The 23,017-nt window shown below is 34.3% G+C and overlaps 1 protein-coding gene across 9 annotated transcripts in view; it reads right to left on the bottom strand.

The window, feature by feature from the left end:
* Positions 1-873: 873 nt before the first annotated feature.
* LOC311174532 (zinc-regulated GTPase metalloprotein activator 1B) overlaps positions 874-23,017 on the bottom strand; it is a gene marked incomplete at both ends in the record, with an annotated part of 44,281 nt that continues 22,137 nt past the window's right edge. For 3 of the 9 annotated variants that reach the window (XM_084239033.1, XM_084239035.1, XM_084239037.1), the window contains 8 exons: positions 874-940; positions 1,883-2,016; positions 5,403-5,468; positions 5,582-5,650; positions 12,682-12,733; positions 15,472-15,528; positions 20,979-21,023; positions 22,619-22,705. In XM_084239033.1, the coding sequence (XP_084095159.1) occupies positions 874-940; positions 1,883-2,016; positions 5,403-5,468; positions 5,582-5,650; positions 12,682-12,733; positions 15,472-15,528; positions 20,979-21,023; positions 22,619-22,705 (577 nt within the window). The remainder of the gene's footprint in view (positions 941-1,882; positions 2,017-5,402; positions 5,469-5,581; positions 5,651-12,681; positions 12,734-15,471; positions 15,529-20,978; positions 21,024-22,618; positions 22,706-23,017) is intronic. The other 6 variants (XM_084239038.1, XM_084239040.1, XM_084239036.1 and 3 more) reach the window with 5 other exon arrangements.

The following is a 23,017-nucleotide window of genomic DNA, read 5'->3' as shown; positions in this document are numbered from 1 at the left end:
CACAGTCATAACTTTTTAATTTAAAATTCCAGAAGAAAAAAATCAAAAAACCATTTTGATAGCTTTCTCTGATATTTAGCCACCTAATGCTTTTCTCTTACTACTTAAATATAGTTACGCTGACCTGGAGAAAAGCTATTGTACATTTAGATACCAATCACTTAGGTGAAGACTTAAATTATTCAAAGTTGCCTGCAATTATATCTGAAGTTCTATAGCTTTCCAATTTTTATTTTAATCTGAGAATTAGAGAAGTTAAAAAAACAAGATAAATTTAATATCAGTAGTAAAATCTACTTTAAAGTTCTAATTGGAATCTTCTAAATATATTACAAAGTGAGTGACTGAAATTTCATTACACTGTCTACCAGTAAGGCTTAGAATTGATTCATAATAAGGTTCTTATTAATTTCTTTGATAACTATTTCTTCCACTAATAAGCCTGTAGCCACAACAAAACTTTTATTTCATTTAATAAAAGTGGTGAAAGATTTCTAAAAAAGTTTTGTTAGTTAGAAAAACTATGCAATCAGCTGAAGTTTAAGGAAAAATGACAATGTTAATGTAAGTTTTTAACATTATTTTAAATAACTTCAAGGGTGAACTTCAGTATATGTAAGCTCCAAAGCCAATTTATACTTCAGAGGGTATATTTTATTGCATGATGTCAAATGTTTTACAGCACTGATTTACTATTGTGTATTCTATAAATAAATATTTAAAAGTACAATGGAATTCATTACAGAAATAATGGAAAGTGATGATTGAAATACGCCATGTAGAAAACTTATTCCCAATTTTATCATCCAATCATTTTGATAAGAAATACTTCAAGTATTATAAACAAACTCGATCTTCTTTAAAATCTGCTGTTCATCGCTTTTCTTTTTCTGTCACAGTAGCTATAAATAGTTGTTTAAGGATATCCTTATCTAAATACCTACCTGCAAACAGAACAAAATAAGGTGTAAGTATATTGAAATGATCAAAATGACACAGTTCACTTATCAATTCTAGATCATTAAATGCTTGATGATCTAATTTATAAAAACAATAATAATTGAGTGATTCCTTCCTTAACTCTCTAGTTAAGTTCCTCAAAACCAAATTGGGTCATGGATTAATCACTTTTCTAAAACTGAAGAGTAACTGAGTAATATTCCATTGTGTATATACACCTCATCTTTTTTATTCATTCATCAGTTGATGGGCATTCACATTGTTAGCAGTTCTTGGCTATTGTAAATACTGATGCAATAAACATAAGGGTATATATACATACATATATATCTTTAAATTTGTGTTTTTTGGATACTCCAGGTAAATACAGATGAAATCCTGCCTTTTGCAACAACATGAATGGACCAGCAGATAATTGTGTTTAGTGAAATAAGCCAGAGAGAGAGAGACAAATACCATGTAATTTCCCATGTAAGTGGTACAGAGAGAAAAAAAAAACAAATTAACTAAATAAAAGAAAAATAAAATTTTGGACTATAAGATCACTTATTGGGTACCAGAAGGGAAGGGGAAAGAAGGGTGGGTAAATCAGGAAAAAGGGGACAATGGCATGGTGAAGAAAAGCATTAGACTTTTAGTGGTGACCTTAATGTAGAATATATGCAAGCTCATTCTCAATGATGTATTGCTGAAATGTGTTATAATACAATGTTACTTCAATGAAAAAAAATACAATTTTAAAAATAAATTGAAGAGTAAAAGGCCTGAGTTCTTGTGAATTTTAACACATGACAAAGACAAATATATTAACCACAAGTTTATATAGGTTTATAAAAAGGGTTCTGATTTGTGAATATTGCTTAAGCAGTACATTGTATCTCTAAATACATTTTTTATTTTGCTTTAGAAATTTAACTGTCACTCACCAATAAGAACCAATCGATTTGTTCTTTCAGCATCATCTTTCCAGCTCACTGGAGTCTCCTCCAGATCATACAGCTCATGGACACCTTGGACAATCACTTGCTGTGCTTTGTCTTTGATTGACACCAGTCCCTACTCAATAGAGAATGATCAATTTGGTCTTGGTTCAAATTTAAAAGCAGAAATTGAGCATCAGAGTTAAAGGATTAATTATTCATATTCTTTTAAAATACAAACTCATAAAAGAGATACTGTTAAGATTACTTAAATCCAGTTATTTGTGCATTGAAGAAAAAGTTTTCTAAGGTTTCCACTATTTGTTTTTTTAATTTTACTATTTAATTTTTAATTTTTTTATTTTTTACATCACTGTTCATTTTTAAACAATATTTGCTTCCCCCCACCCCCTCAGGTGTAGTCCCCATAGAGTTTCCTTCACCAATGCACCCGTGCACCACCACCTCAGTCCCCTGTGCCCTTCCTGCCTCCCTCTGATACCTCTCCCTTCTCCTCCCCTGCAGTATGTCTCTGATTTATAATTGCCCATTTTTTGCTTTGTTGTGTTTTGTACTGTTATTATTTTTTTACACTGATGTGATTTCCACTATTTTAAAAACATTTTTGTAACATGTTCAATTCCTTGACCTATATAAAGAAGAAATCAGGTGCTACTGTTGTGATAATGAAACTAGAGTAACCACCAATACAATAAAACATAAGGATGTGAACCATTCAAGTAAGAGCACATTGTAAAAGAAAATCCAGAGCAAAATACAAGACAAAGGACTCACAGAAATGGAGCACACAGAGTAAGATGACACACACCTTAGAGACAAAAGGGGAAGGAATGACTCTATCAGTGGTAGAAGGAGGGGGGCAGAGCAATGACACATCTCTGTCCTTGAGAGGGTGGGAGGTCAAGTGTCCACTCTCCAGAGTGGACCAGGCCCCATGTGAGAGGTGTGCCCCAACACTGCCAGCTCTGTGGCCTGTCTGCTATTTACATGACCCTCAGTACAACAGCACATCTCAGATGGGCACTTTGGAGAGGTGATCAGGGTGGTAGGGCAGGGCCTCCTGATGGGGTCAGTGGCTTCATAAGAGGACAGAGCCATTTCCCACTCTGCCACATGGAGGCAGAGGAAGGTGGCATCTCTGAGCCAGGTAGAAAGTCCTCTTCAGAGCCCAACATGCTGGCTCCCACAACCCTAAATCCCAATCTCCAGAACTGTGAGAAAGAATTGCTGTTTAAGCTTCCAGCCCTTGGTGTATACCTGTGAGCCTGAAATCACAGATTCTGGGACAGGGTTATGTGAATCTGTAAGGGAACCAACAACCGTAGAGTGACTGAGCCTCTCTCAGATGTATTTTTAAATTTTTTTCAATATGCAGTTTATATATACAGTTGTAACAAATAAGACTATTTAAAACAAAAAAAAAATGTTTCTATGTACATTGATTTTTTAAAAACAATCCCATTTTTAAAGATAAAATTTATTATATATATATTAGAGTATTCCTTCAGTTATTTATCGAAACAAAAGGATAATATGCATATCATATTCTACTGATTATTCTACTTTTAAAGATTTTATTCTTGTTTCACAGTTTTAGTAGGAAAATTTAAGAAGTTAAAGGATTCTGGCAATATTTTGTTTTTGTTTGGGTTGCAATAAAAGAATACAATAAAGGAAAAGAAAATAAAGGAAAAGAAAAACTATTAATCTGGATATAAGATCATTTTATATTGATCTGAGAAATGAGGCACAAATTATCTGATAAATTAGCTCCTGTAGGAATAAAATGATTTCTTTGAAATGCTTGTTAGACATATTTGTTATAATATACATAATGAGAAACAGTAAGAGAAGAAACACTCATAGTTACTCCCAATACACAAATTTTTTTTTAGATTTATTTATTTATTTATATAAGAACCGGGGTACAGGCCAGATGCACGGAAGGATTCACCAGAGAGGATTCATCAGAGACAGTGCAGGGAACAGAACAGGTAGGCTGACGAAATACACTGGTGAGGGGAGCAGTGGGCGAGACAGGAGAGGTCTGCCACGCCATGTGGGACCCTCGCCGGCCGGCCGGGATTGAACCGGAACTGCAGAGACTGTGGACGGCTTCACAGGGGGAGGCCCTCAATACACAATTTTTGTTCATTTCTGGTTTAGTCATACATTTTGGGTGTGCTCTTTCAGTTTTTCTTTGCTGTGTGAGTATTGTTTTTTGCTTTTTTCCTCCATTTTTTTGAGATACAAATGACATACATAACACTGCATTAGTTTAACATGTACAACATAATGATTTGGTTGTTTTTTTTGCTTCCAAAATTTTAATTTTAGTATGTAATAACATACTCCTTGGAAAGAATTACCTAAGCCTCAATTCTGTGTTATTTGCTTTGAAGTATTAGCTGCTACTAGAGTCAACATTTTAGACATATTATTATAAGACTAATACTTTGTACAGGAAAGAGGAGGAAGTCTATACAGATATAGACTGTACTGTCACAGAATCCACCATTGTTGATATGATGAGAGGAACACCAAAAGAATCAAAAAGGACAACTTAGAAAAACTGCCATATACCTAAGGACAAAAAAACTGCTACATACCTAAGGACAAAATGTGTGGTGGTGAAGGATAAGCCAGTGAACTCTGAAATGGTCTTGGTAGCTACTAGTATAAATGTCTGAACAATTGGTTGTCGAAGTAACATGCAGTCCCCCAACCCCCAATTAAATAACAGGGATCAGAGTAGTTATAGGATGAATTTGTGCTCTGTCAGTTAGAATTATGGAATGAACATGGAGCTAAGTCATTAAGTAGTAGAACGATCTGGAATAGACTGGAATTCACCTGTGTTGCTCGGCAGTGCTAATCCCAGCAGACCAGGGCAAGGAAAACCAAAATAGTTTCTGGATCGTCTCACACTCTGATACCAAGAAGTCACATTCTAGTGATACCAAGAAGTCACTACTGACTGGAGAATCTAGTTACTAACAGTAATAATAAGCAGTATGGTAGAAATTTTATGCACACTCTGGAAATGCCAGGGTAGACTCAAATAACTGCTGATTGTTTAAACAGACAACCCAGAACCACTATCCCCTGGAAAAAACCTTTCATGACATTAAAAACCCAAACATCAAGAAATATGAATGGAAAAAAAAAAAAAGAAAAATGAATGAATTTCCAGACACAGAGAAAGAATACTTCTAGTCCTTTGTGACTTTGTTTACAGCATGACAAATGCCTGGTGTTTGTTAAATGCATCAAGAAGCATCAAGTTCAATTACAGCAAGATTTCTAATATTAACTCTCCAATAATGAAACTTTCTTTAAAAATACAGTTTTTTCTAACTGACCAAGGTGTGTGCCAACAGGCAAAAGAATGTGAACAAGTCAAGCTAATTAGTAACAGTACTTTTGTTTAAAGCCAAATATGATTTTATATAACAAAAAGAGGTCTTGTTTAAAAGTATGAAACTAAACTGTATACTGTACCTTCAGTCGTATGACCTCCATGCAGTCATCATCCTTGTTTCTCACACTCTTTTCCCACAGAAGATTCTATATCAAGTGACAGATGACATATTTTAATAAGACCAACTATTAAGAATAGCTACAACTATGTAACAAAACAGTAAGTAATAAATCATTATTCAGTTAAACATTGAATTCACCTGAATAAATACATTTAGACTTTCTTCCTTAGCATTTCCTGGTACTTCAAATGTAACTGTAACAATACTCTGCAAATCAAGAGAGAAAATCAATGGTGATTTTTAAAAACTATAATATCAATATATTTTAAAATATCACAAGTTTTTTTTAAATTTAAATTTTATTTTTATATTCCCCATACAATTACAAACCCCTTATTCTGACGCCAATCCCTCTTTTCCCCACCCCTCACCCCCCATAGAGTGTCTCTGGTTCATAGTTGTTTGTTGATTTTGATATTTAAAATATCACAAGTTTTAAGGTGAAAAGGAACACATGCAAATTTATGCTGCTTAACAATATATAGTAGATACATCTTTTTCACTATAGTTGCTAATTCCTTATATCAGCAACTCCATTTTCTAGATTCTGTAGAGTTGATCAATGGTTTAGGATTTAAATGGAGAAACTCTATTAGCACACAGGTACTCATCATTTTATTCATTCTTGCCAAGAGCCTCAGCACTAAGAGGGAAGATAATATACACAGTGTATGGACCATGTATTGAGCCAGGTGCTTTTTCCTTGGTCACTTCCTCTTTTCATTTATTCATGATTACAATCCTATAGTATAAAGAGGATTATTATCATTTCATACATTGGGGAAAAGGAAAAAAAAAGAGATAAAGTTCTCTTGAAAAATATAAATAAAAAGGAAAGCTTCAGCTTGTCTCTGATCAAGCATGTGTCAAGGGGAGGCAAGAGCCTAGAGATGAGAATGATGGTATAATGTCATCTTTGGTTTAGAAGATTGGCATCATCATTTATAGAATGTTGATTCTGAGATTTATTTTTTCTCCTGGTCTTAATACATCTCTTGCTTTGGGCCTCCCCGGTAGCGCAGCGGTTGAGCACTGGCTTGTGAAGCTGCCCACAGCCTCTGTAGCTCCGGTTTGATTACCAACCACAGGGTGAGGGTCCCACATGGTGCGTAGACCTCTCTTACCGCCTGCTGCTCCCCTTAGCAGTGTACTTCATCCGTCTGCCTGTTCTGCTCCCTGCTCTGGCTCTGGTGAATTCTCTCACCCTCCCACGCTTCTGACCGTACCCAGCGCTTGTATAAATAAATAAATAAATCTTAAAAAAAAATAAATCTCTTGGGCCTCCCCTGGTGGCACAGCGGTTGAGCGCTGGGCTGCAGGGCTGCCAGCAGCCTCTGCAGCACCGGTTCATTCCCTGGCTGCTGGCGAGGGTCCCATAAACAAACAAACAAACAAACAAACAAACAAACAAACAAATCTCTTGCTTTCCACTGAAAGGAACCAGAAGCTTAAGATTCCCTCCAGCTGGCCACACAAGCACAATTAAACTCCAATTTGCTGCTGTAACCCAAAATTTCCAACCCAATGATGAAAACATATCAGAACTAAACATAAGAGCACAAAACCACCTTGGATAATGAGAATAAGATGCTGAATTCAAGCTCAGAATGTCTTAGAATAGACAGAAAGACCATACCAAGAGAATTATACTAACTTCCTAAAACAGCATCACTGGCTGAGAAATTTCACACACTGGGAGAATATCATATAGACTTTTAGCATAAGATATAAAAAGACAATAACTCTCTTTTTATCCAAATATAAAGTATGACAAAGGTAAAGATCAATTTAACTATAAAATATACTGAAATTCAGTCTCCACTGTTGCTAATAATAGGAAAAGCAGAAAGCAGATATATGAAGTGTAAATCAACTACAAGTACTTTAAAACATCAGAGTTTAAAAAGTAATTATTTTTTCACAACAGCCAAGAGGTGGCAAGAGTGTAAATGTTCACCGATGAATGGACAAGAAAATATACTACAATAATGTATAAAATGTGATATAATAATGGAGCATTATTAATTCTTTAAAAAAGAAGAGTGTAAACTTCACTCACATGTAACATAAAGAGAAATCAAATAATTGACAGACGGATGAAGCAAAAGTAAACTTTAGGATCTGTAAGACCAATTAGTGTTATCAGAAGGGAAAAAAGGAGAGGGGTGGATAAATCATGTAGAAGCGGTTGATTGTACGGTGAAGGATGGACTGAGACTTTTAATGGTGAACTTAAGATACTATAAACACATGATAAGGTTTTTTTTTTTTTTTAAGTATTAGGCATTTTTTGCTTTTTAAAAAATTTTCTTTTCTTTTTTTTGAAGATTTACTTATTTATACATGCACGGGGGTACAGGCCAGAGGCGTGGGAGGGTGAGAGGATTCACCAGAGACAGAGCAGAAAGCAGAACAGGCAGACGGACAGAAGACACTGCTGAGGAGAGCAGCAAGTGAGACAGGAGAGGTCTGCCATGCCATGTGGGGATCTCCCTGGCAGGCTAGGAACTGAACCCGCGCTGCAGAGGCTGCAGACAGCTTCACAGCACAGTGTTCAACCCGCTGCACCATCAGGGAGGCCCCACATGATGAGTTTTAATATTAAAGATTGTATAATGTTATAATGCAATGTTACAATGCTTACAAAAATAATAAGGAATGAAAATCCTGTCAAATGCTACAAACATGGATGAACTTTGAGGACATTACGCTAAGTGAAAGAAGTCAATCACAGATATACAAGTTACTGCTGGTCCCCACCTATATGTAAGCACCCAAAATTACAGATGCAAAAATAAGATGATGGCTGCTAAGGGCTGGGGGGAGGGAGAATGGGGATTTGCTGTTTCATGAGTGTATAGTTTCAGTCATGCAAGGTAATAAAATTCTAACGTAATAATAAATAGATTCGCTGTATGGTTCATATAACTCACAATACTGTACTGCACATGTAAAGTTTTTGTTGAGGCAGATTTCATGCTATGATTTTTTTACTATGATTTTCTTTTAAAAGTATTTTTAAACCTTAATACTCCGCTTTTTAAGTATTTATTTATTTGTGGCAATGCTGGTTTACAACAATGTGCAACTTTTAGATTTATAGCTTCACCCCTTATACCAGTTTCCACCCACCACCATCCAATTCTCCCCTCTCACTGTTGTACCTATTCCTCCACCTGCCTTCCCCGGCTCTAGTAACCACCATTCTGTTGTCAGAATCTACAGGTTTGCTTTACTTTTTGTAAGTTTAAGGTAATAATAGTATGCATAAAAAGACAATCCTTTTTTCTTTTAATCATGATAAATACCTAAAATTCTATACTGAAATATATAGCAAATCATACAGCATGTCAAAATAGCAGCAAAGGGTTGTTAAATAAAATAAAATTTGTCAGTTTAGTAGAGGTAAGGTGGAAATTCTGTCTTCAAAAATGCTTAAAATGTGGGCCTCCCCTGGTGGCGCAGCTGTTGAGCGCTGGGCTGCAAAGCTGCCCGCAGCCTCTGTTGTGCCGGTTTGATCCCTGGCCACTAGTGAGGCTCCCATGGCAAGGGTCCCACATGGCACACAGACCTCTCCTGCCGCCCGCTGCTCCCCTCAGCAGTGTATTTTGTCAGTCTGCCTGCTCTGTTCCCCACTCTGGCTCTGATGAATTCTCTCACCCTCCCACACTTCTGACTGTACCCAGTGCTTGTATAAATAAATAAATAAATCTTTAAAAAAAATGCTTAAAGTGTATATTATAGGTTAGATAAGTTGGCTTTAATATTGGGAATGTCTGAATATAGTCTGATACTGCTTTATTTTACCTTAAAGATTTTTCATATCAAGGAATGATTTTTTACATTCTTATCTTAGAGATTTTTTTGGCAGTTAGAGCAATGGCTTAATATTCCTAATGAATACAATTAATTTCAGTGTGAGGAAAAATGTTTTTAAAAAGACAATGCATCATGGGGCTAAGGAAGGGAGATTAAACATTTTAGAACTAGATGTTTGCCTGAACCAATAAACTTTAAATAGACCCTAAAGATGATGAAATGCATGAATTTCCAGTTCGTAAGATGAGGTCACAACTGATAATCCATAATTGGCTGTACTAATCAAGTATACATAGACCGCCAGTTGAATTTTTCTCATCTACTTCCTGTCTTCCAACTGCAGGTCCTCCTTATAGTGAATAAGAAATCCATGAAAAAGAGAGAACTGCATTAAACACTATTCAGGGATAAGACTTTAATAACACACACATCATACCCATTTCAGACTTTTTCCCAGCTTATATTTGTTTTGAATCTAAAGTAACTTTCCTTTTCTCATGTCCACAGACACAGAAAGAAGCAGAAAACTGAGACAACAATTCAGAAAACTAAAGCAAACTGCCTTCAAATAAAATTTAGGAATAACAGGGGTTTTTGTTTAACCTACAATGTTATTTCCCTCAGTTTTCTTTTCTTTGGCAAACAATACCTAAAATGCAATTAATTTCTTTTTTTCATCTGGAAGACTAAGCCTACCAACAAGCAAAATTCAAAATCTGTATATCTATATTCCAGCTTTCTTTTCCTCTTTGCCTGTGTAATTGACACTGTGAAAAACTGCTAGTCAGGCACAAAGCTATCATGTATTTGGCATTTTTTTAAAAGATTTATTTATTTATTTATACAAGCACTGGGTACAGTCAGAAGCATGGGAGGGTGAGAGAATTCACCAGAGCCAGAGCGGGGAGCAGAGCAGGCAGAAGGACCGAAGTACACTGCTGAGGGGAGCAGCGGGCGGCAGGAGAGGTCTGCGCGCCATGTGGGACCCTCACCCGGTGGCCGGGGAGCAGCCGGGGATAGAACCGGTGCTGCAGAGGCTGCGGGCAGCTTCACAACCCAGCACTCAACCGCTGCGCCACCGGGGAGGCTCCATATTTGGCATTTTCATCCAAGTAAGTCTACATTCCAGATTTCGATTATTCTAGTCAAACCAGGTTGTTTCCTATCACTTCTCTCTCTTCGTACTGCTCCATCATCAATCACTAAGATGATTCAGGCAAGTCTACCTGTGAAAAAGCATTTGGTTTATTCCATTTCTATTCTCATTGTAACCAATATAGTCTAGGCCCTTATCTTAGGGTATCTGGACTTCTACAATATACTCCTACTTGATAACCTAACTCCATACTCTAATCTAATTTATCTGACTCTGCCAGATAGCACAGCATGACTTCTCTTTGCTAGCAAGTCAGTCTTAGAGTCCTGGTATTCCAGAGCATTCTTACTTTCTCACCTCTAAACCTCTGGATTGTTCCTTTCTTCAATGCTTCCAGTCAAAAAGATCTACCAGTCAAGGTTACTTTTTGCTGTATAGGTCAGAATAGTAGTTATCCCTTTGGAGATAATCCTCTTTGGGAGGGTTATTGACTGGGGATGTATACAAAGACACTCTCCTATGATTTTGGAACTCTGTATTTTGATCTGATTGCAAATTGCAGGAAAGTTCATATGTGCATATGGATAGGTATGCAGGTACAAACATATGTAAAGAACACTGACTTATAAACTAAAACTTTGTATGTTTTACTATATGTAGAAAAAAATACTACCTTTCACAAAACCTTAGAACCACTGAAAAAGTGGGAGTGTTCATTCCTTTGAGTTCCACTGTCCTTTGTCCAATTTTATAATCTGTCCTATGTTTAAGCATCTAAAGAAGGAAATTGCTCCTTTAGAATTTTATAATAAATAAATAAATGAATAAATACATGGCCTATTTTCTAGTAAATTACAAGGTCTAGGATTTGCTTGAATACATTCCAGCAAGGTTGATGGGTATATGATGAGTTCATATATCTTTTTACTTCTATGTAAATTTGAAATTTTTTACTTTTTAAAAAAAGTTAAAAAAAAAAAATAGCCAAAAAAAAAAAAAAAAATGCTTTCCTAAAGAAAGCATTCCTTTTTGATATGATTTGGTAGGTTATTTTTTAAGAATACTATTACCATTAATTTATAAGAAAAATTTTTGAGCATTCCTAGATCCAAAAAAACCCTTGACAAATCATACCAAACAGAAACTTTCTACTTTCGGATAGCAGGGGGGAATTTCCATAATAAGATGCTGAAAATATGTATTAACATGTATATACTCAAATCCCACTCCTGAAAATGAGAGAGATGGGGACTACTGATTGGCCAACTCCTTTTTAAAGCTCCACAAGTGATTCTGATGTATATTCCCCCTTGAGAATCAGCTTTTTATTCTTTTAACAAATATTCACTGAGAACCTAGCATGTACCAAGCCCTGTTTAAGTAATGAGGAATTTACATTTAAAAAATTTACAGACTATGTACGAGAAAAGCATTTCAACTCAAACTACAAGGGTTTATAGATGCTATGATGGGGGTCTATTTCAAGATACTATGGGAGTAGATACGAGCCATCATAAGGTTCTTGAAAGAGTATATTACGTTTTGTTCATCTTTCAGTCCTTACAACTCATACTATGATGTCCTTCATTCAGAAGGTAAGTAAAAATGTACTTCAGGATCATTTTGATGACTAATATTGAATATTGTAAACAATTCATTTTTCCCCAAAATTTTACTGATGGAAGTTGTATTTCTCTCATTAACTCATTTTAAATGTAAGTAAAGGTGAATAATCTATTAAGATAAATTTCTCTGGAAAAAGTACCACAAACATGGTATTATGTTTGGCATTATGGCAGTGTAGCTCCCCGTAAATATGAGCCAAAAAAAGGGCTGTTATCTTATACTTATTGCAATTAATAATGATTTAGAAATGAGTGATAGTTCCAAGACAGAGGAAGGAGGACAATGTACACTACACACTCACATACAACAAAGAAGTTATGCTACAACACTACCAAAAGCAATCTGCATGAAAGAAAGATAGGTATAGAGAAAACTATTATTTGTTTCTAGCATCTTTAACATTTACTCAGGAATTAAGAGTTTTAGAGCATGCAAAAAACCTTAAGGGGTTCAAATTTACAATGCTAACTGAAGGTGAAGCTCCAAGTCAGTTTTTATTTTAATGAGCTTGAGATGTTTTTCCTTAATCATTTTGTTCATATAATACAGTTTAAAAAAAAAAAAATGAACTGCATATAGAATCCCTAAGCAGCTTTTAAGCAGTAATTCCCCAAAAGAATGCATCAAAATATGCTGAATGTCCTAAAGAATGGAGTAACCAAAGATGCTTAAAAGACATTTTTAAAGATTTTTTTACCTGATCAATGTGAGGTTGTCTTGTTGGCACATGTTGAAGTTTCTTCTGTAAACTAAGAATAACTAATTTTAAATTCAGAGATAAAACCCTTTTGATTTTAACCTTATTCATTACTTAGATACAAAGTGAAATAAGGAAGAGACTTTCAACAGTTGACACTTATTATAGCTCCAATTTTATACATTGTTCACATATTCTAACAAAGTAGCCACAGATCACTTTCTTAACTTATCTTAAAAATGAACACATTCACATACTTATACATAATATAGAGAAAATTAATCTTTAACAACATTATTTTGTGTGGTTAAGAGAGATTTCTTTTTCATTCCAATACATCTAATATAGGCCTAAATAATATATGTAAAGATTTTACTATTGCTCAAAATTTCATCAACTCGCCCCATGCTTCCTAAAATAAAAATAACACTGGTTCCTAAAGAAAGTCAGAAGTTTAAATTTTCTTTATAAGTACTTTCCCTCGAACATATCTAAGTTATCAAAAAATAATTTCCATAGGTGCATTCTATATAGTAAGTTACCAGTGACTGAGAGAAAACAAAAAGTCAGGATCTTAAAAATGCATTGTTCTGATATGAAAAGAGCGAGAGATCAATATGGCATAACAAATTATAACCATAACAACTATAGCATACATTCAGTCACTGATGGGGGTACAATGGGAGGAGGAAAGGACTTAAAATCTTGCAGCAGATGTTCTGCCTTGAAAAACAGTGAGGGGTAAATTAGTAACACCAAGTTTAGGAAAGAGAAAGGCTTGTAGGAACTATTTGAGGGAATGAGTCTCATTGGGGGGTCTTAATAGGGAAAATGTCAAATTAAATCCTTCCCAGCTGGTTGCTCAGAAAAGGATTCGCCTGTTTAGCAACTTAACACAATGAAAAGTTATACAAAGGCCTTATTTACAGTGGGGGAATCACATTAAATAGCTACTTTTTTAAGTGTCACTAATGTATTATTACTGCTCTTAAGCAAGTCTGAAAAAAGATTATCTAAAGAAATATGTTTGAAAAACCATACACTTCCTGTTCAACATCTAATATTGTTGGACAGTAACTACCCTTCCCTCAAAGAAGAAAGGTTTCTTTTAACTTCCTAGAAGGTCTAATGTCATTAGGTCTGAAAATTAAACTGACAAAACCAGATTAACAGGATAAAAGCACAGAAATTTATTTAAGAGCTTTAACTAACACAGGAGCCTTCAGAAAGACATGAAGATCCTATAAAAGGGTTAAATTGGAGTGTTTTTATACTGGGTTTGAGGAAGAGTAGAAAAGTCATGGAAGGATATGACAGATTATGAGTCAAGGGAACTAAGCTAAGGAAAACCGTGAAGTCTATTCCTTCAGATTTCTCTGTGTCCCTGTGTCTTCAGAGATAAGGATGATCCTATAGTCTGGACACAGGAAGGATATGTCATGTATAAGAAAGGTTTTATGATTCATCTACTTCAGAAGAAATGGGAGAAAATATTTTGCTACTCATATGTTTGCTAAGGGGCTAATACTAAGATTACATTAAAAAAACTTCCTACAACTCAGTCACAACAAAAACCAAGTTACTCAATTATAAAATGGGTAAAGTATCTGAATAGACATTTTCCCAAAGGTAATACACAAATAGCCAAAAAACATTTGAAAAAATGCATAATGTCACTAAGCATTAAAGAAACACAAATCAAAACCACAATAAGCTATCACCTCATACTCATTACAGCAGCTGCTAACAAAAGCAACAGAAAATAACAAGTGTTAGAGAGGACATGGAGAAATTGGAACCCTGTAGCACTTTTGGTGGGACTGTAAAATGGTGCAGCTGCTATGAAAAATAGTACAGTGGTTCCACTAAAAATAGTAATCATATCATCGAGCATTTCTGGGAATATACCCAAAATAATTGAAAACAGGATCAAGAGGTTTTTGTGCACCTACACACAGTGATATTATTTGTAATAGATAAGAGGTGGGCACATCCTGAATGTTCATCAATGGATGAATGGATAAACAAAATGTGGTACATACAATGGAATAATGTTTAGCGTTAAAAAAGAAGGGAAATCTTGACACATGCTACAACATGGATGAATCTTGAGGATGGAATGAAATAACATACTGTATGACTAAAGAGGTATCTAAAATAATCTAATTCATGGAAAAAAATAGTAGAGTGTTGGTTGACATGAGCTGTGGGAGGGGAAAATAGGGACTTGTAATAGTTCAGTTTTGCAAGATGAAAAGTTCTGTAAATTCATTGCTCAAAAAAGTGAATATACTTAACACCACTGAAATGTAAGCTTAAAAATAGTTGATTAAAAAAAAAAAGATACCAATGTCTAAGAAAGAAAGATATGGTCATTCTCTCCTATATCAAAAAGATTCCCTCAGGGAAAATAGGCAGAAAACTGATCTATCACTAAAGAGAATGGAGGAGTCTGTGGGAACACCCCAACCTGTTTTTCTATGTAGTTAATACACTTTCTCACAGAAAGAACTATACACACAGGTTGGTGTGAAATATTAACAATTTGTTTCTAAATTGAGCTACCACTTACATATAATTTCTATAAGAAAATATGATATCTATTCATTGTGATTTCCAAACATCCAATTGACAAAATTTTCAAGAACATACTCAGGAAAGGTTTGTATGCCAAAGTAATAACAAGAAGCTTAAGTCAAGTGTGCAACTGTGTAAACTATTCATGTACTCCCCTAATTGTCAAATAAAAGGCATGTTATAATAAAAGTGATCAAAATACAGGAAACATACCTTATTCCAGAAAGACTGTCAAAGGCATGAAGATCTAATACATTGGAAAGATCAACTCTGGAAGGGAGAAAACCAATAGTGTGAAATAAAATAAATCAAGGAAAAAAAAAAACTCCTGGACACTTTTGCCAAAATTGTAGATATGAAGATTAATGAATATATTATGCTATTTTGGGAAACACATAAAAAATGACAGGAAAGGAATAAAAAGATTGTTTAAAAAATTATTTTTATAGAATTTACATGTTAGACTTAAAAATGGGTGACGTATAAGATCGAAGCAGAAAATTACTGGTTATTTTGTTTCAATAAGCTATAGTTGTTTTACTTTCAATTGTCTTATCAATTCTGAAAATTTATGATCTTTTCAAATAAATTCTTACAGCAAAAAAAAAAAAAAGAAAAGAAAACCTGAAAGCTTTCAAAGCAATTAATTACTCAAAAAATGAAATGAGGAAAGGGCACAAATGGAAAAAACAGTAGTATAGGTGCATTACCTTTGGAATTATTTTTAGGAAATGATACCAGAAAATAGAGGTAGGGGGCTGGGAAATGTAAAAGAGGAAGAGAAAACCATCCAAGGATGTGTATCTAATCACCACTGTAGACAACTCTAGTGGGCTTTCATCCCACTAAGATTTCTTTGGAAACCACATGAAAAGCATGAAGACATTATTTACTCTGGAAACAATGAGTACATTTATCCATGGGCTCCATCTTCCATTGGCTGAAGACTGCTCCATAGGCTATTAATCTCTCCTATTTCCAGGTTGTACACATATCAAGAGTGCTGCCCAGGGCTGCACTGGAATTCCCAGATTGTTTTTATCTTTTTATTCATAAGCTATGTCTCTTTTGTGTTTTTGTTCTACTGTCTGGGAGAATTATTCAACTTTATTTTCTAACTCCTTTACTTTGTTTTATATTGGTCCAACATATCTTTTATTTTCCAAGAGTACTATAACTGCTTCTTTTTCATAGCAACATATTTTTGTTTTATAGATTCAGTAGCTTTTATGTCTCTCTGAAGATTTCAATCAATTTTTTTTCTTCTCTCTATGTTCTCTGGGGTCATTTTTTTTTTCCTAGTCCCTTTTTTTATGGTGGAATTTTTTTTCAAATGTCTGATGATACCATTGGTTTTTATTTAAGAATGAGTCACAAAAAAGCTGATTGGAGATCTATAATGAGTTGAGCTTCAGAATTGATGAACATTGCTTTAAGTTATCAAATAGGAAGTCTGCTTCTACAGACTGTTCCTCAGATACAGATAAATGGGAATTACTAAATTTCTCCATGAAAGAAGTCTGGAGAGAGATGCCCAATGGCTGGGTGTCTTATGTTCAAGTTGTGAGAAGGCATTCTATTTACAGACTTTCAATTAACTTCACATCTTACTCCTGCTCTCTGGGGATACATGTCATTTCTGCAGGTGCCTTTAGCATTTTTATATTTCTTTTATTCTCCCTCTCCTTTCCATGATTCTCCCTCTCATTTCCTTTCCCTCTCTTTTACAAGCAAAATTATAAAAATATGAGGAGTCAAACAACCAAAGATTATACATTTACTGTAAGATTCCTATCTCCATCTAAAAGATGTGACTTGATTTTACTTCCTTCAAAATGGGTTTCACAGAGACTGAAACATCTCTGTGCTCCATCTGAATAAACATTATATCTGTTAGAATTACTTAGTGGTAATTTTTTTTTAAAGATTTCTTTATTTATACAAGAACTGGGGTACAGGCCAGAGGCGCTGGAGGGTGAGAAAATTCACCAGACACAGAGCAGGGAGCAGAACAGGCAGACAGACTGAAGATACTGATGAGGGGAGCAGCAAGCGAGGCAGGAGAGGTCTACCACGCCATGTGGTTATCTCCCTGGCTGGCCAGGGATCGAACCCCCACTGCAGGGACTGCGGACAGCTTCGCAGCGTGGCACTCAACATGCTGCGCCAGTGGGGAGGCCCAGTGGTAATTAAGTTTCATTAAGGAAACCCATGATTCAAATCAGAAGAGAATATCATATCATAATTTATATTATGTCTGATTTAAATATATAAAAATGAATTTATAGAGACTAGTAATGGAGTTTTAATCCTTACTCAAGCTTATTAAACAATAGAAGACAGTGATTTCTTTACAATCAAAAGTAAAATGAAGGAATGATTAAAGAAAAATAATAGGAACAATCTATTTCAAAATTAAACTATAGAAACTTGACAAACATTTTCTTACATGGAAAAACTAACCTGTCAAAACAAGGACTTTTTAAAATTTACAAACATGAAGTTAAATCATCTCCTTTAACTTAGGACTGACCAGCTGTGCCTGCTTTGCTCATTCTTAGCAGTCTGCCAAATATTCATACTTGTGGTAAAAAAATTCAGTTAAGATTATGAATAGTTACCTTGGCATAATATAGACAAATTTTCATCTTATTAAAAAAAGAATACTCCAAAATTCTATGTTAATAGACTGTAACAACATTTCAAACTCTGGACATTCTAGATGAGGAGATTAAGAAAATGATCAAACAATTAAGTTTATGTTCCATGAAGAAATTTTTAAATATCAATTTACATGAGACCAATATCTTAACATTAAACATATTTCCTTTCTCACCATCATAATCAAACAGGTGATGAATGAAGTTTTCCCCCAAATTTATCACCTTTACTCTAGGAAATAGCTTAAAATTTTAGAGAGGTTATACATGCCAACTGTGTAAATTTCAAAATTCAGGTCAATTGTTCTAAACTCTAAAAACAACAAGGGCACCTCCAACTCAATATTTACAAAACTGAACTAAACACCTTTATCAAATCCAATTCTATCACCCCCCTACACCAATGGTGCTCCTCCTTCCTATATTTTCTAACTCAGAGAAGCACACCATTCAAACCATCTCCCAAGAATCATACTGCTTTTTTAATCCTTCATAACTCCTTGTTGCTTACATGTGTTATAGTCATTCTAAAATATTCACAGGTTCCTATAAAATCTTCCTTTGACCTGGAAAAATCATCCCTACTCTAACCCATCTGGTAAACTCTTACTCTTTCTTCAAGACTCATGTCAATGATCACCTTCTCAGTCAAAATCTTGCTACTCTCTAAGAGTTGAGTAGTTGTTCCTCTGCCTTCCTGCTCTTACAGGAACCTGTGCATATCTGTTGTATTAAAAAATACCTAATACATTGGGCTTTACTTGTTTGCTTGTTTCCTTCAAATAACTGATCTCCTTACAGGCGCAGTTTTTGCCTTAGCCATTACTCAAATCCTCATTGACAAGAAGTGCTTAGCAACTAGAATGGTCAACAAATAGTTTGTTGAAATGGCTGACTTATTTATAGGTGAACTGGGTTTTGGTTTTCCTCTGTTCAGTCACTTAAATCTCCAGGATTAAAACAACAACAACAACAACAACACACAGGAAAAACTAAAAATGGCACTTCTAATCTTCCACTACTACTTCTGAAGTCTATATGGTTCATTAAACTTCCATTTGCCTCAAAATCAACTTCAGTCCTTACCAGTAAGATAACACTACACACCATTCTTACTCCTTAATTAATCTTAAATACTCAAGGTGAAACTTTTTACACATGTTCAAAGCAGTTTTACTATGTCAACCTTTGTCAACTACAAAATGTTTAAGAGAATAAAATTTTTAAAAATAAAATTTCTATCAGAGTGACAAGTTATTTTATTAAAAATCAGAATTCTAGTTTCTAACCTTAAATGTTTTAGTTCCTATGCCTCGATGAGTTTTTGGGAATGATTTAATGTAAGATTCATGACCCGACAGTAAGACTTCTAACAAGGAGGTCTGATCTTTACTGAAAAAGATAATCCAACTTCAGTCCTCATAGCAAGGAAGTACTATTTCAGAAAGTCCCCAGATTCTCAGATGTGCCGATAAACACCAAACACTGAAAAAATGGAAGGGGAATTTTATTCACTTTTTCCTCCATCCATTTGAAGTAACAACATTTGCATGTTTACTGCTCCACAATAGAATAAATAGAAGTGTTAAGAAATGTCAACAAAATTGTTACATAATAAACTATCCAAAATGAACTCTTCATGCAGGACATAGATAGTTCCAAAATTAAAATCAATAAAAAGTTAATAAAAAAATCCAGGGACTTATAAAAAACAATTCAAGATAGTTTACTATGTATGTCAAGTAAATGCTATTACAACAAAGCCACAGCTATTTGTGGAAACAATTTCTAAAAGCTTATTTAAGCATTAAATGGTTGTGTGTCATTTTGTAAAGAAGAGAAAAATTACAGAAAAAGGAAATAGAAATGCTATAGGAATAGCTCATGATATGAGTTATGTTATCAGTGATTTTCTCTTTTTTTTTTTGCACTTTAAAACAACAGGTTTATTAGGAAAAGTAGATGGAAAAAAGAGGTACAGGTATAGACACAGGTGGCCATAGAGTGGCTGCTGCAGCTGTTGCTGCTTTTGAAAAGAAATGGCTTGTTAAGAGAGATGCCTGCATAGACACAGGTGGACAGTCTTGGGACAAGAACTGCAGTTATCAGAAATTTTCTATGACGGAATTTGAAAACGCAGGGGACACATCTGGTGTATGCTTGTAGAGGACTCACACTAAGGGCATTCTTCTACTACCTCTGCCAGCAGATGAGAGGTTTTAGAGAATGCATACTAATTCCCCAGCTGTTCACATGCATATAAACAGCTGTTGCTGTTACTGCCTAACACTTCTGGTAGTCTGTCAGCACCTCTAATCTCTGCCAGATCAAAGAAGCCACCCAACTCAGACCTCTGCTGCGCTTCCAAGGAAAGAATTTCTGATCTAGGCACTGGGTGGGACTGGGAGTCAGACTGTTGGCTGCATGTTCGTGGGTCTATCAGCTGCTGAGCCTTTGTTGCTAAAAAAACAAACTTAACAAAATATCCCTGTACAGAAATTTTGTGAAATCATAAGAGCATTCAAGAATTCTATTCTATATTACAGAAGTTTTAAGAACCCATCTATTTTTAAAGTAAGCACAGAATAGACAATCGAAGAAACTAAGGAAAATGAAAATAAAAATTTAATAAAGGAATGTATCAGGAACCTAAAGGGTTTCATGTTTTTATATGATACTGTTTCTGCAACTATGAAACACTAAAGAGCCATTTCATATCTCAAAATAAGGTAAAATCTTACAGCAAACTTTTATAAATTTTTATGCTACTTCTTTGAGTGATTCAAAGTCCTATGTTTTTTAACTTGTTAAGCAAAAGTATAGCTAAACAGTGTTACAATTCTGTATTTTTAGTTACCAGAAGGAGAAGCAAATATGTTAACTAAATATGTCAAACTAATTCAAAACATTTTGAGATCCCATTTTCAAAACTGTACCGGTATATTTCTTATATTAGAATCAAGCATATTTATTATTAATCAAGCATAGAATCAATACTTAATATTTATTATTAATAACTAATTTAGTAGTAGTAGTAGTAGTAAAAGTTTTTACAAGTACCTTGATCTTTGTGTTTCTAAAATTTTTCCCAGTCCATTTATTGATCTAAAATATATTAAAAATGAGGAAGAAAAGGCCAAAGAATATATGTTAAGCTTTTTAAAAAAGCACATAAGGCACATTATTTCTAAAACAGGAAGTAGGCATACACAAATATATCAGAAGTAAAAAGAAAAACATTTTAAATAGTTTACTCTTTCTTTCAAATCATACATAGGGTGTAGTTCACTTAGAAATTAAAACATAACATATAAAAATTTACTAGACAACTGACAAACTAGGGGTTACTTTGTGATTTATAAAAAGATCCTTCACTTTGGAAAAAACAATTTAAAGTAGCCAGGAATTCTAATTTTCTTAAAATGAGTAGTAAAACTTTTACTGATACCCAATTTATCCCCAGCATATGTTGTAAAAATTGTGGAGACACTATTACATTTTTTAATAGTAAAGTCAGACTATGTTACTATTAAAATAAGACCAAATACAAAAAAGAATTTTTTTCTTCCATAATCATTAATCACCACAGCCAAATCTCTTAATAAACCTTACCTTTTTTATTCAATTTATAATACATACTGTGTGAACTGATAGCAGAAGTTATAAATACTATAAAAGATCATTTCAAGCCATCACACACAAGATACTATACCCATTAAATATGACTAATAATAAAAGTTATTGAATATTTCTTTGCATTATGCCATTAAGTAGTTTAGGTCTTATAAAACAATTCAAAACAAAGTCCCTGAACTCCAGCTTCACTTGAAAAATCCACACAACTACTGAATCATTGAACTTATATTTAAGCATCATTGACATTGTCCTATGTTGGTTAGCCTCAGTCATGGACTCTGAAGACATTAAAGCAAGCTCAGGCATGGCTAGCTGACAGTTAAAGAAGACATAAAGTCAATGAGAATTCAGGGAAATGAATTCAGGGACAAGTGAGTCCTCCTGAGTAGGAAAGACTTCACAGAGGAGGTGGGAAATGTTGGGAAAGAAAAAAATGTTGGGAAGTAGGTTCTAGAGAAGGATAAAATTACTGAGGAAAAAAACCAAAACAGATAATTAAGGAATTCAAGGATTTCAGAGTAGGAACACATCATGAGTAAAGAAAAGATTTGGCAAGACACATCAATGGGGAAGTTAATAAATCATTCTAAGTAAAGTTAGGGAAGTTTCACACTGGCAAAGAGTCAAAGAGAAAAGAGGAAAAGGATAGATAGAGAAGACCTTATCGGTCTATCAATTTTTAATTATATTCCATAAGCAATAGGGAATATTACATATTATTATTTATGTGACCACCAATTAGGCAACAACAAGTCTATGATTTCCTAATACTATTTGAAGTAGGTAAGCCTTGAACCTTAATTTTCTATATGTAAAGATATTTGTGTACAGCAGTTCCCATCTACTGGAGATATATTCCAAGACCCCCAGTGAATGCCTCAAGCTGTGGATACCATTAAACCCTATATACTATGTTTTTTCCTATATCTACACACCTATGATGAAGCTTAATTAATAAACCAGGCAAAGCAAAAGTGGAAAGAAAATCAAGGAAAATGAAACAGGATAAGGACTACTACTTTGTAAGCTTTGGATTTGCAGGTACTGAACACATAATTTTGTACCTAATGTTTGTTCTTAATTTGTTTAAATCTTCTTCTGGAACCAAGTCTGTTTTATTGATGATGATGATATCTGCCAAAGCAACTTGCCTAAATTAGCAAACAAAGAATAAGTGTAAAAAGAGAAATGTTAAGAAATTAAAAACAGAAACACCTCATTCAGATCAAGCTGTAGTTATGAACACATTGTACTCTAAATGGTGATTTATTTCCAATGTTAGTATCCTTCATACAGTGAAAATGAATTGTATTCATCACTATGTAAATTGAGATTTCACAATTATTCATTCAAAAAATATTTACTAAGTACTCTCTTGCTTCTCTAGAGCTGCAAAAATAAACCTCAAAAAAGAAAACAATCAAGAGGATGATTTTCACTCATTAAATTCTTTATAAAGAAGT

This window comes from Talpa europaea (assembly GCF_964194135.1).
Source record: "Talpa europaea genome assembly, chromosome: 7".
Classification (NCBI taxonomy): domain Eukaryota; kingdom Metazoa; phylum Chordata; class Mammalia; order Eulipotyphla; family Talpidae; genus Talpa; species Talpa europaea.
Note: the sequence above shows the minus strand (reverse complement) of the source record. Positions and strands in the feature narration are given on the sequence as shown.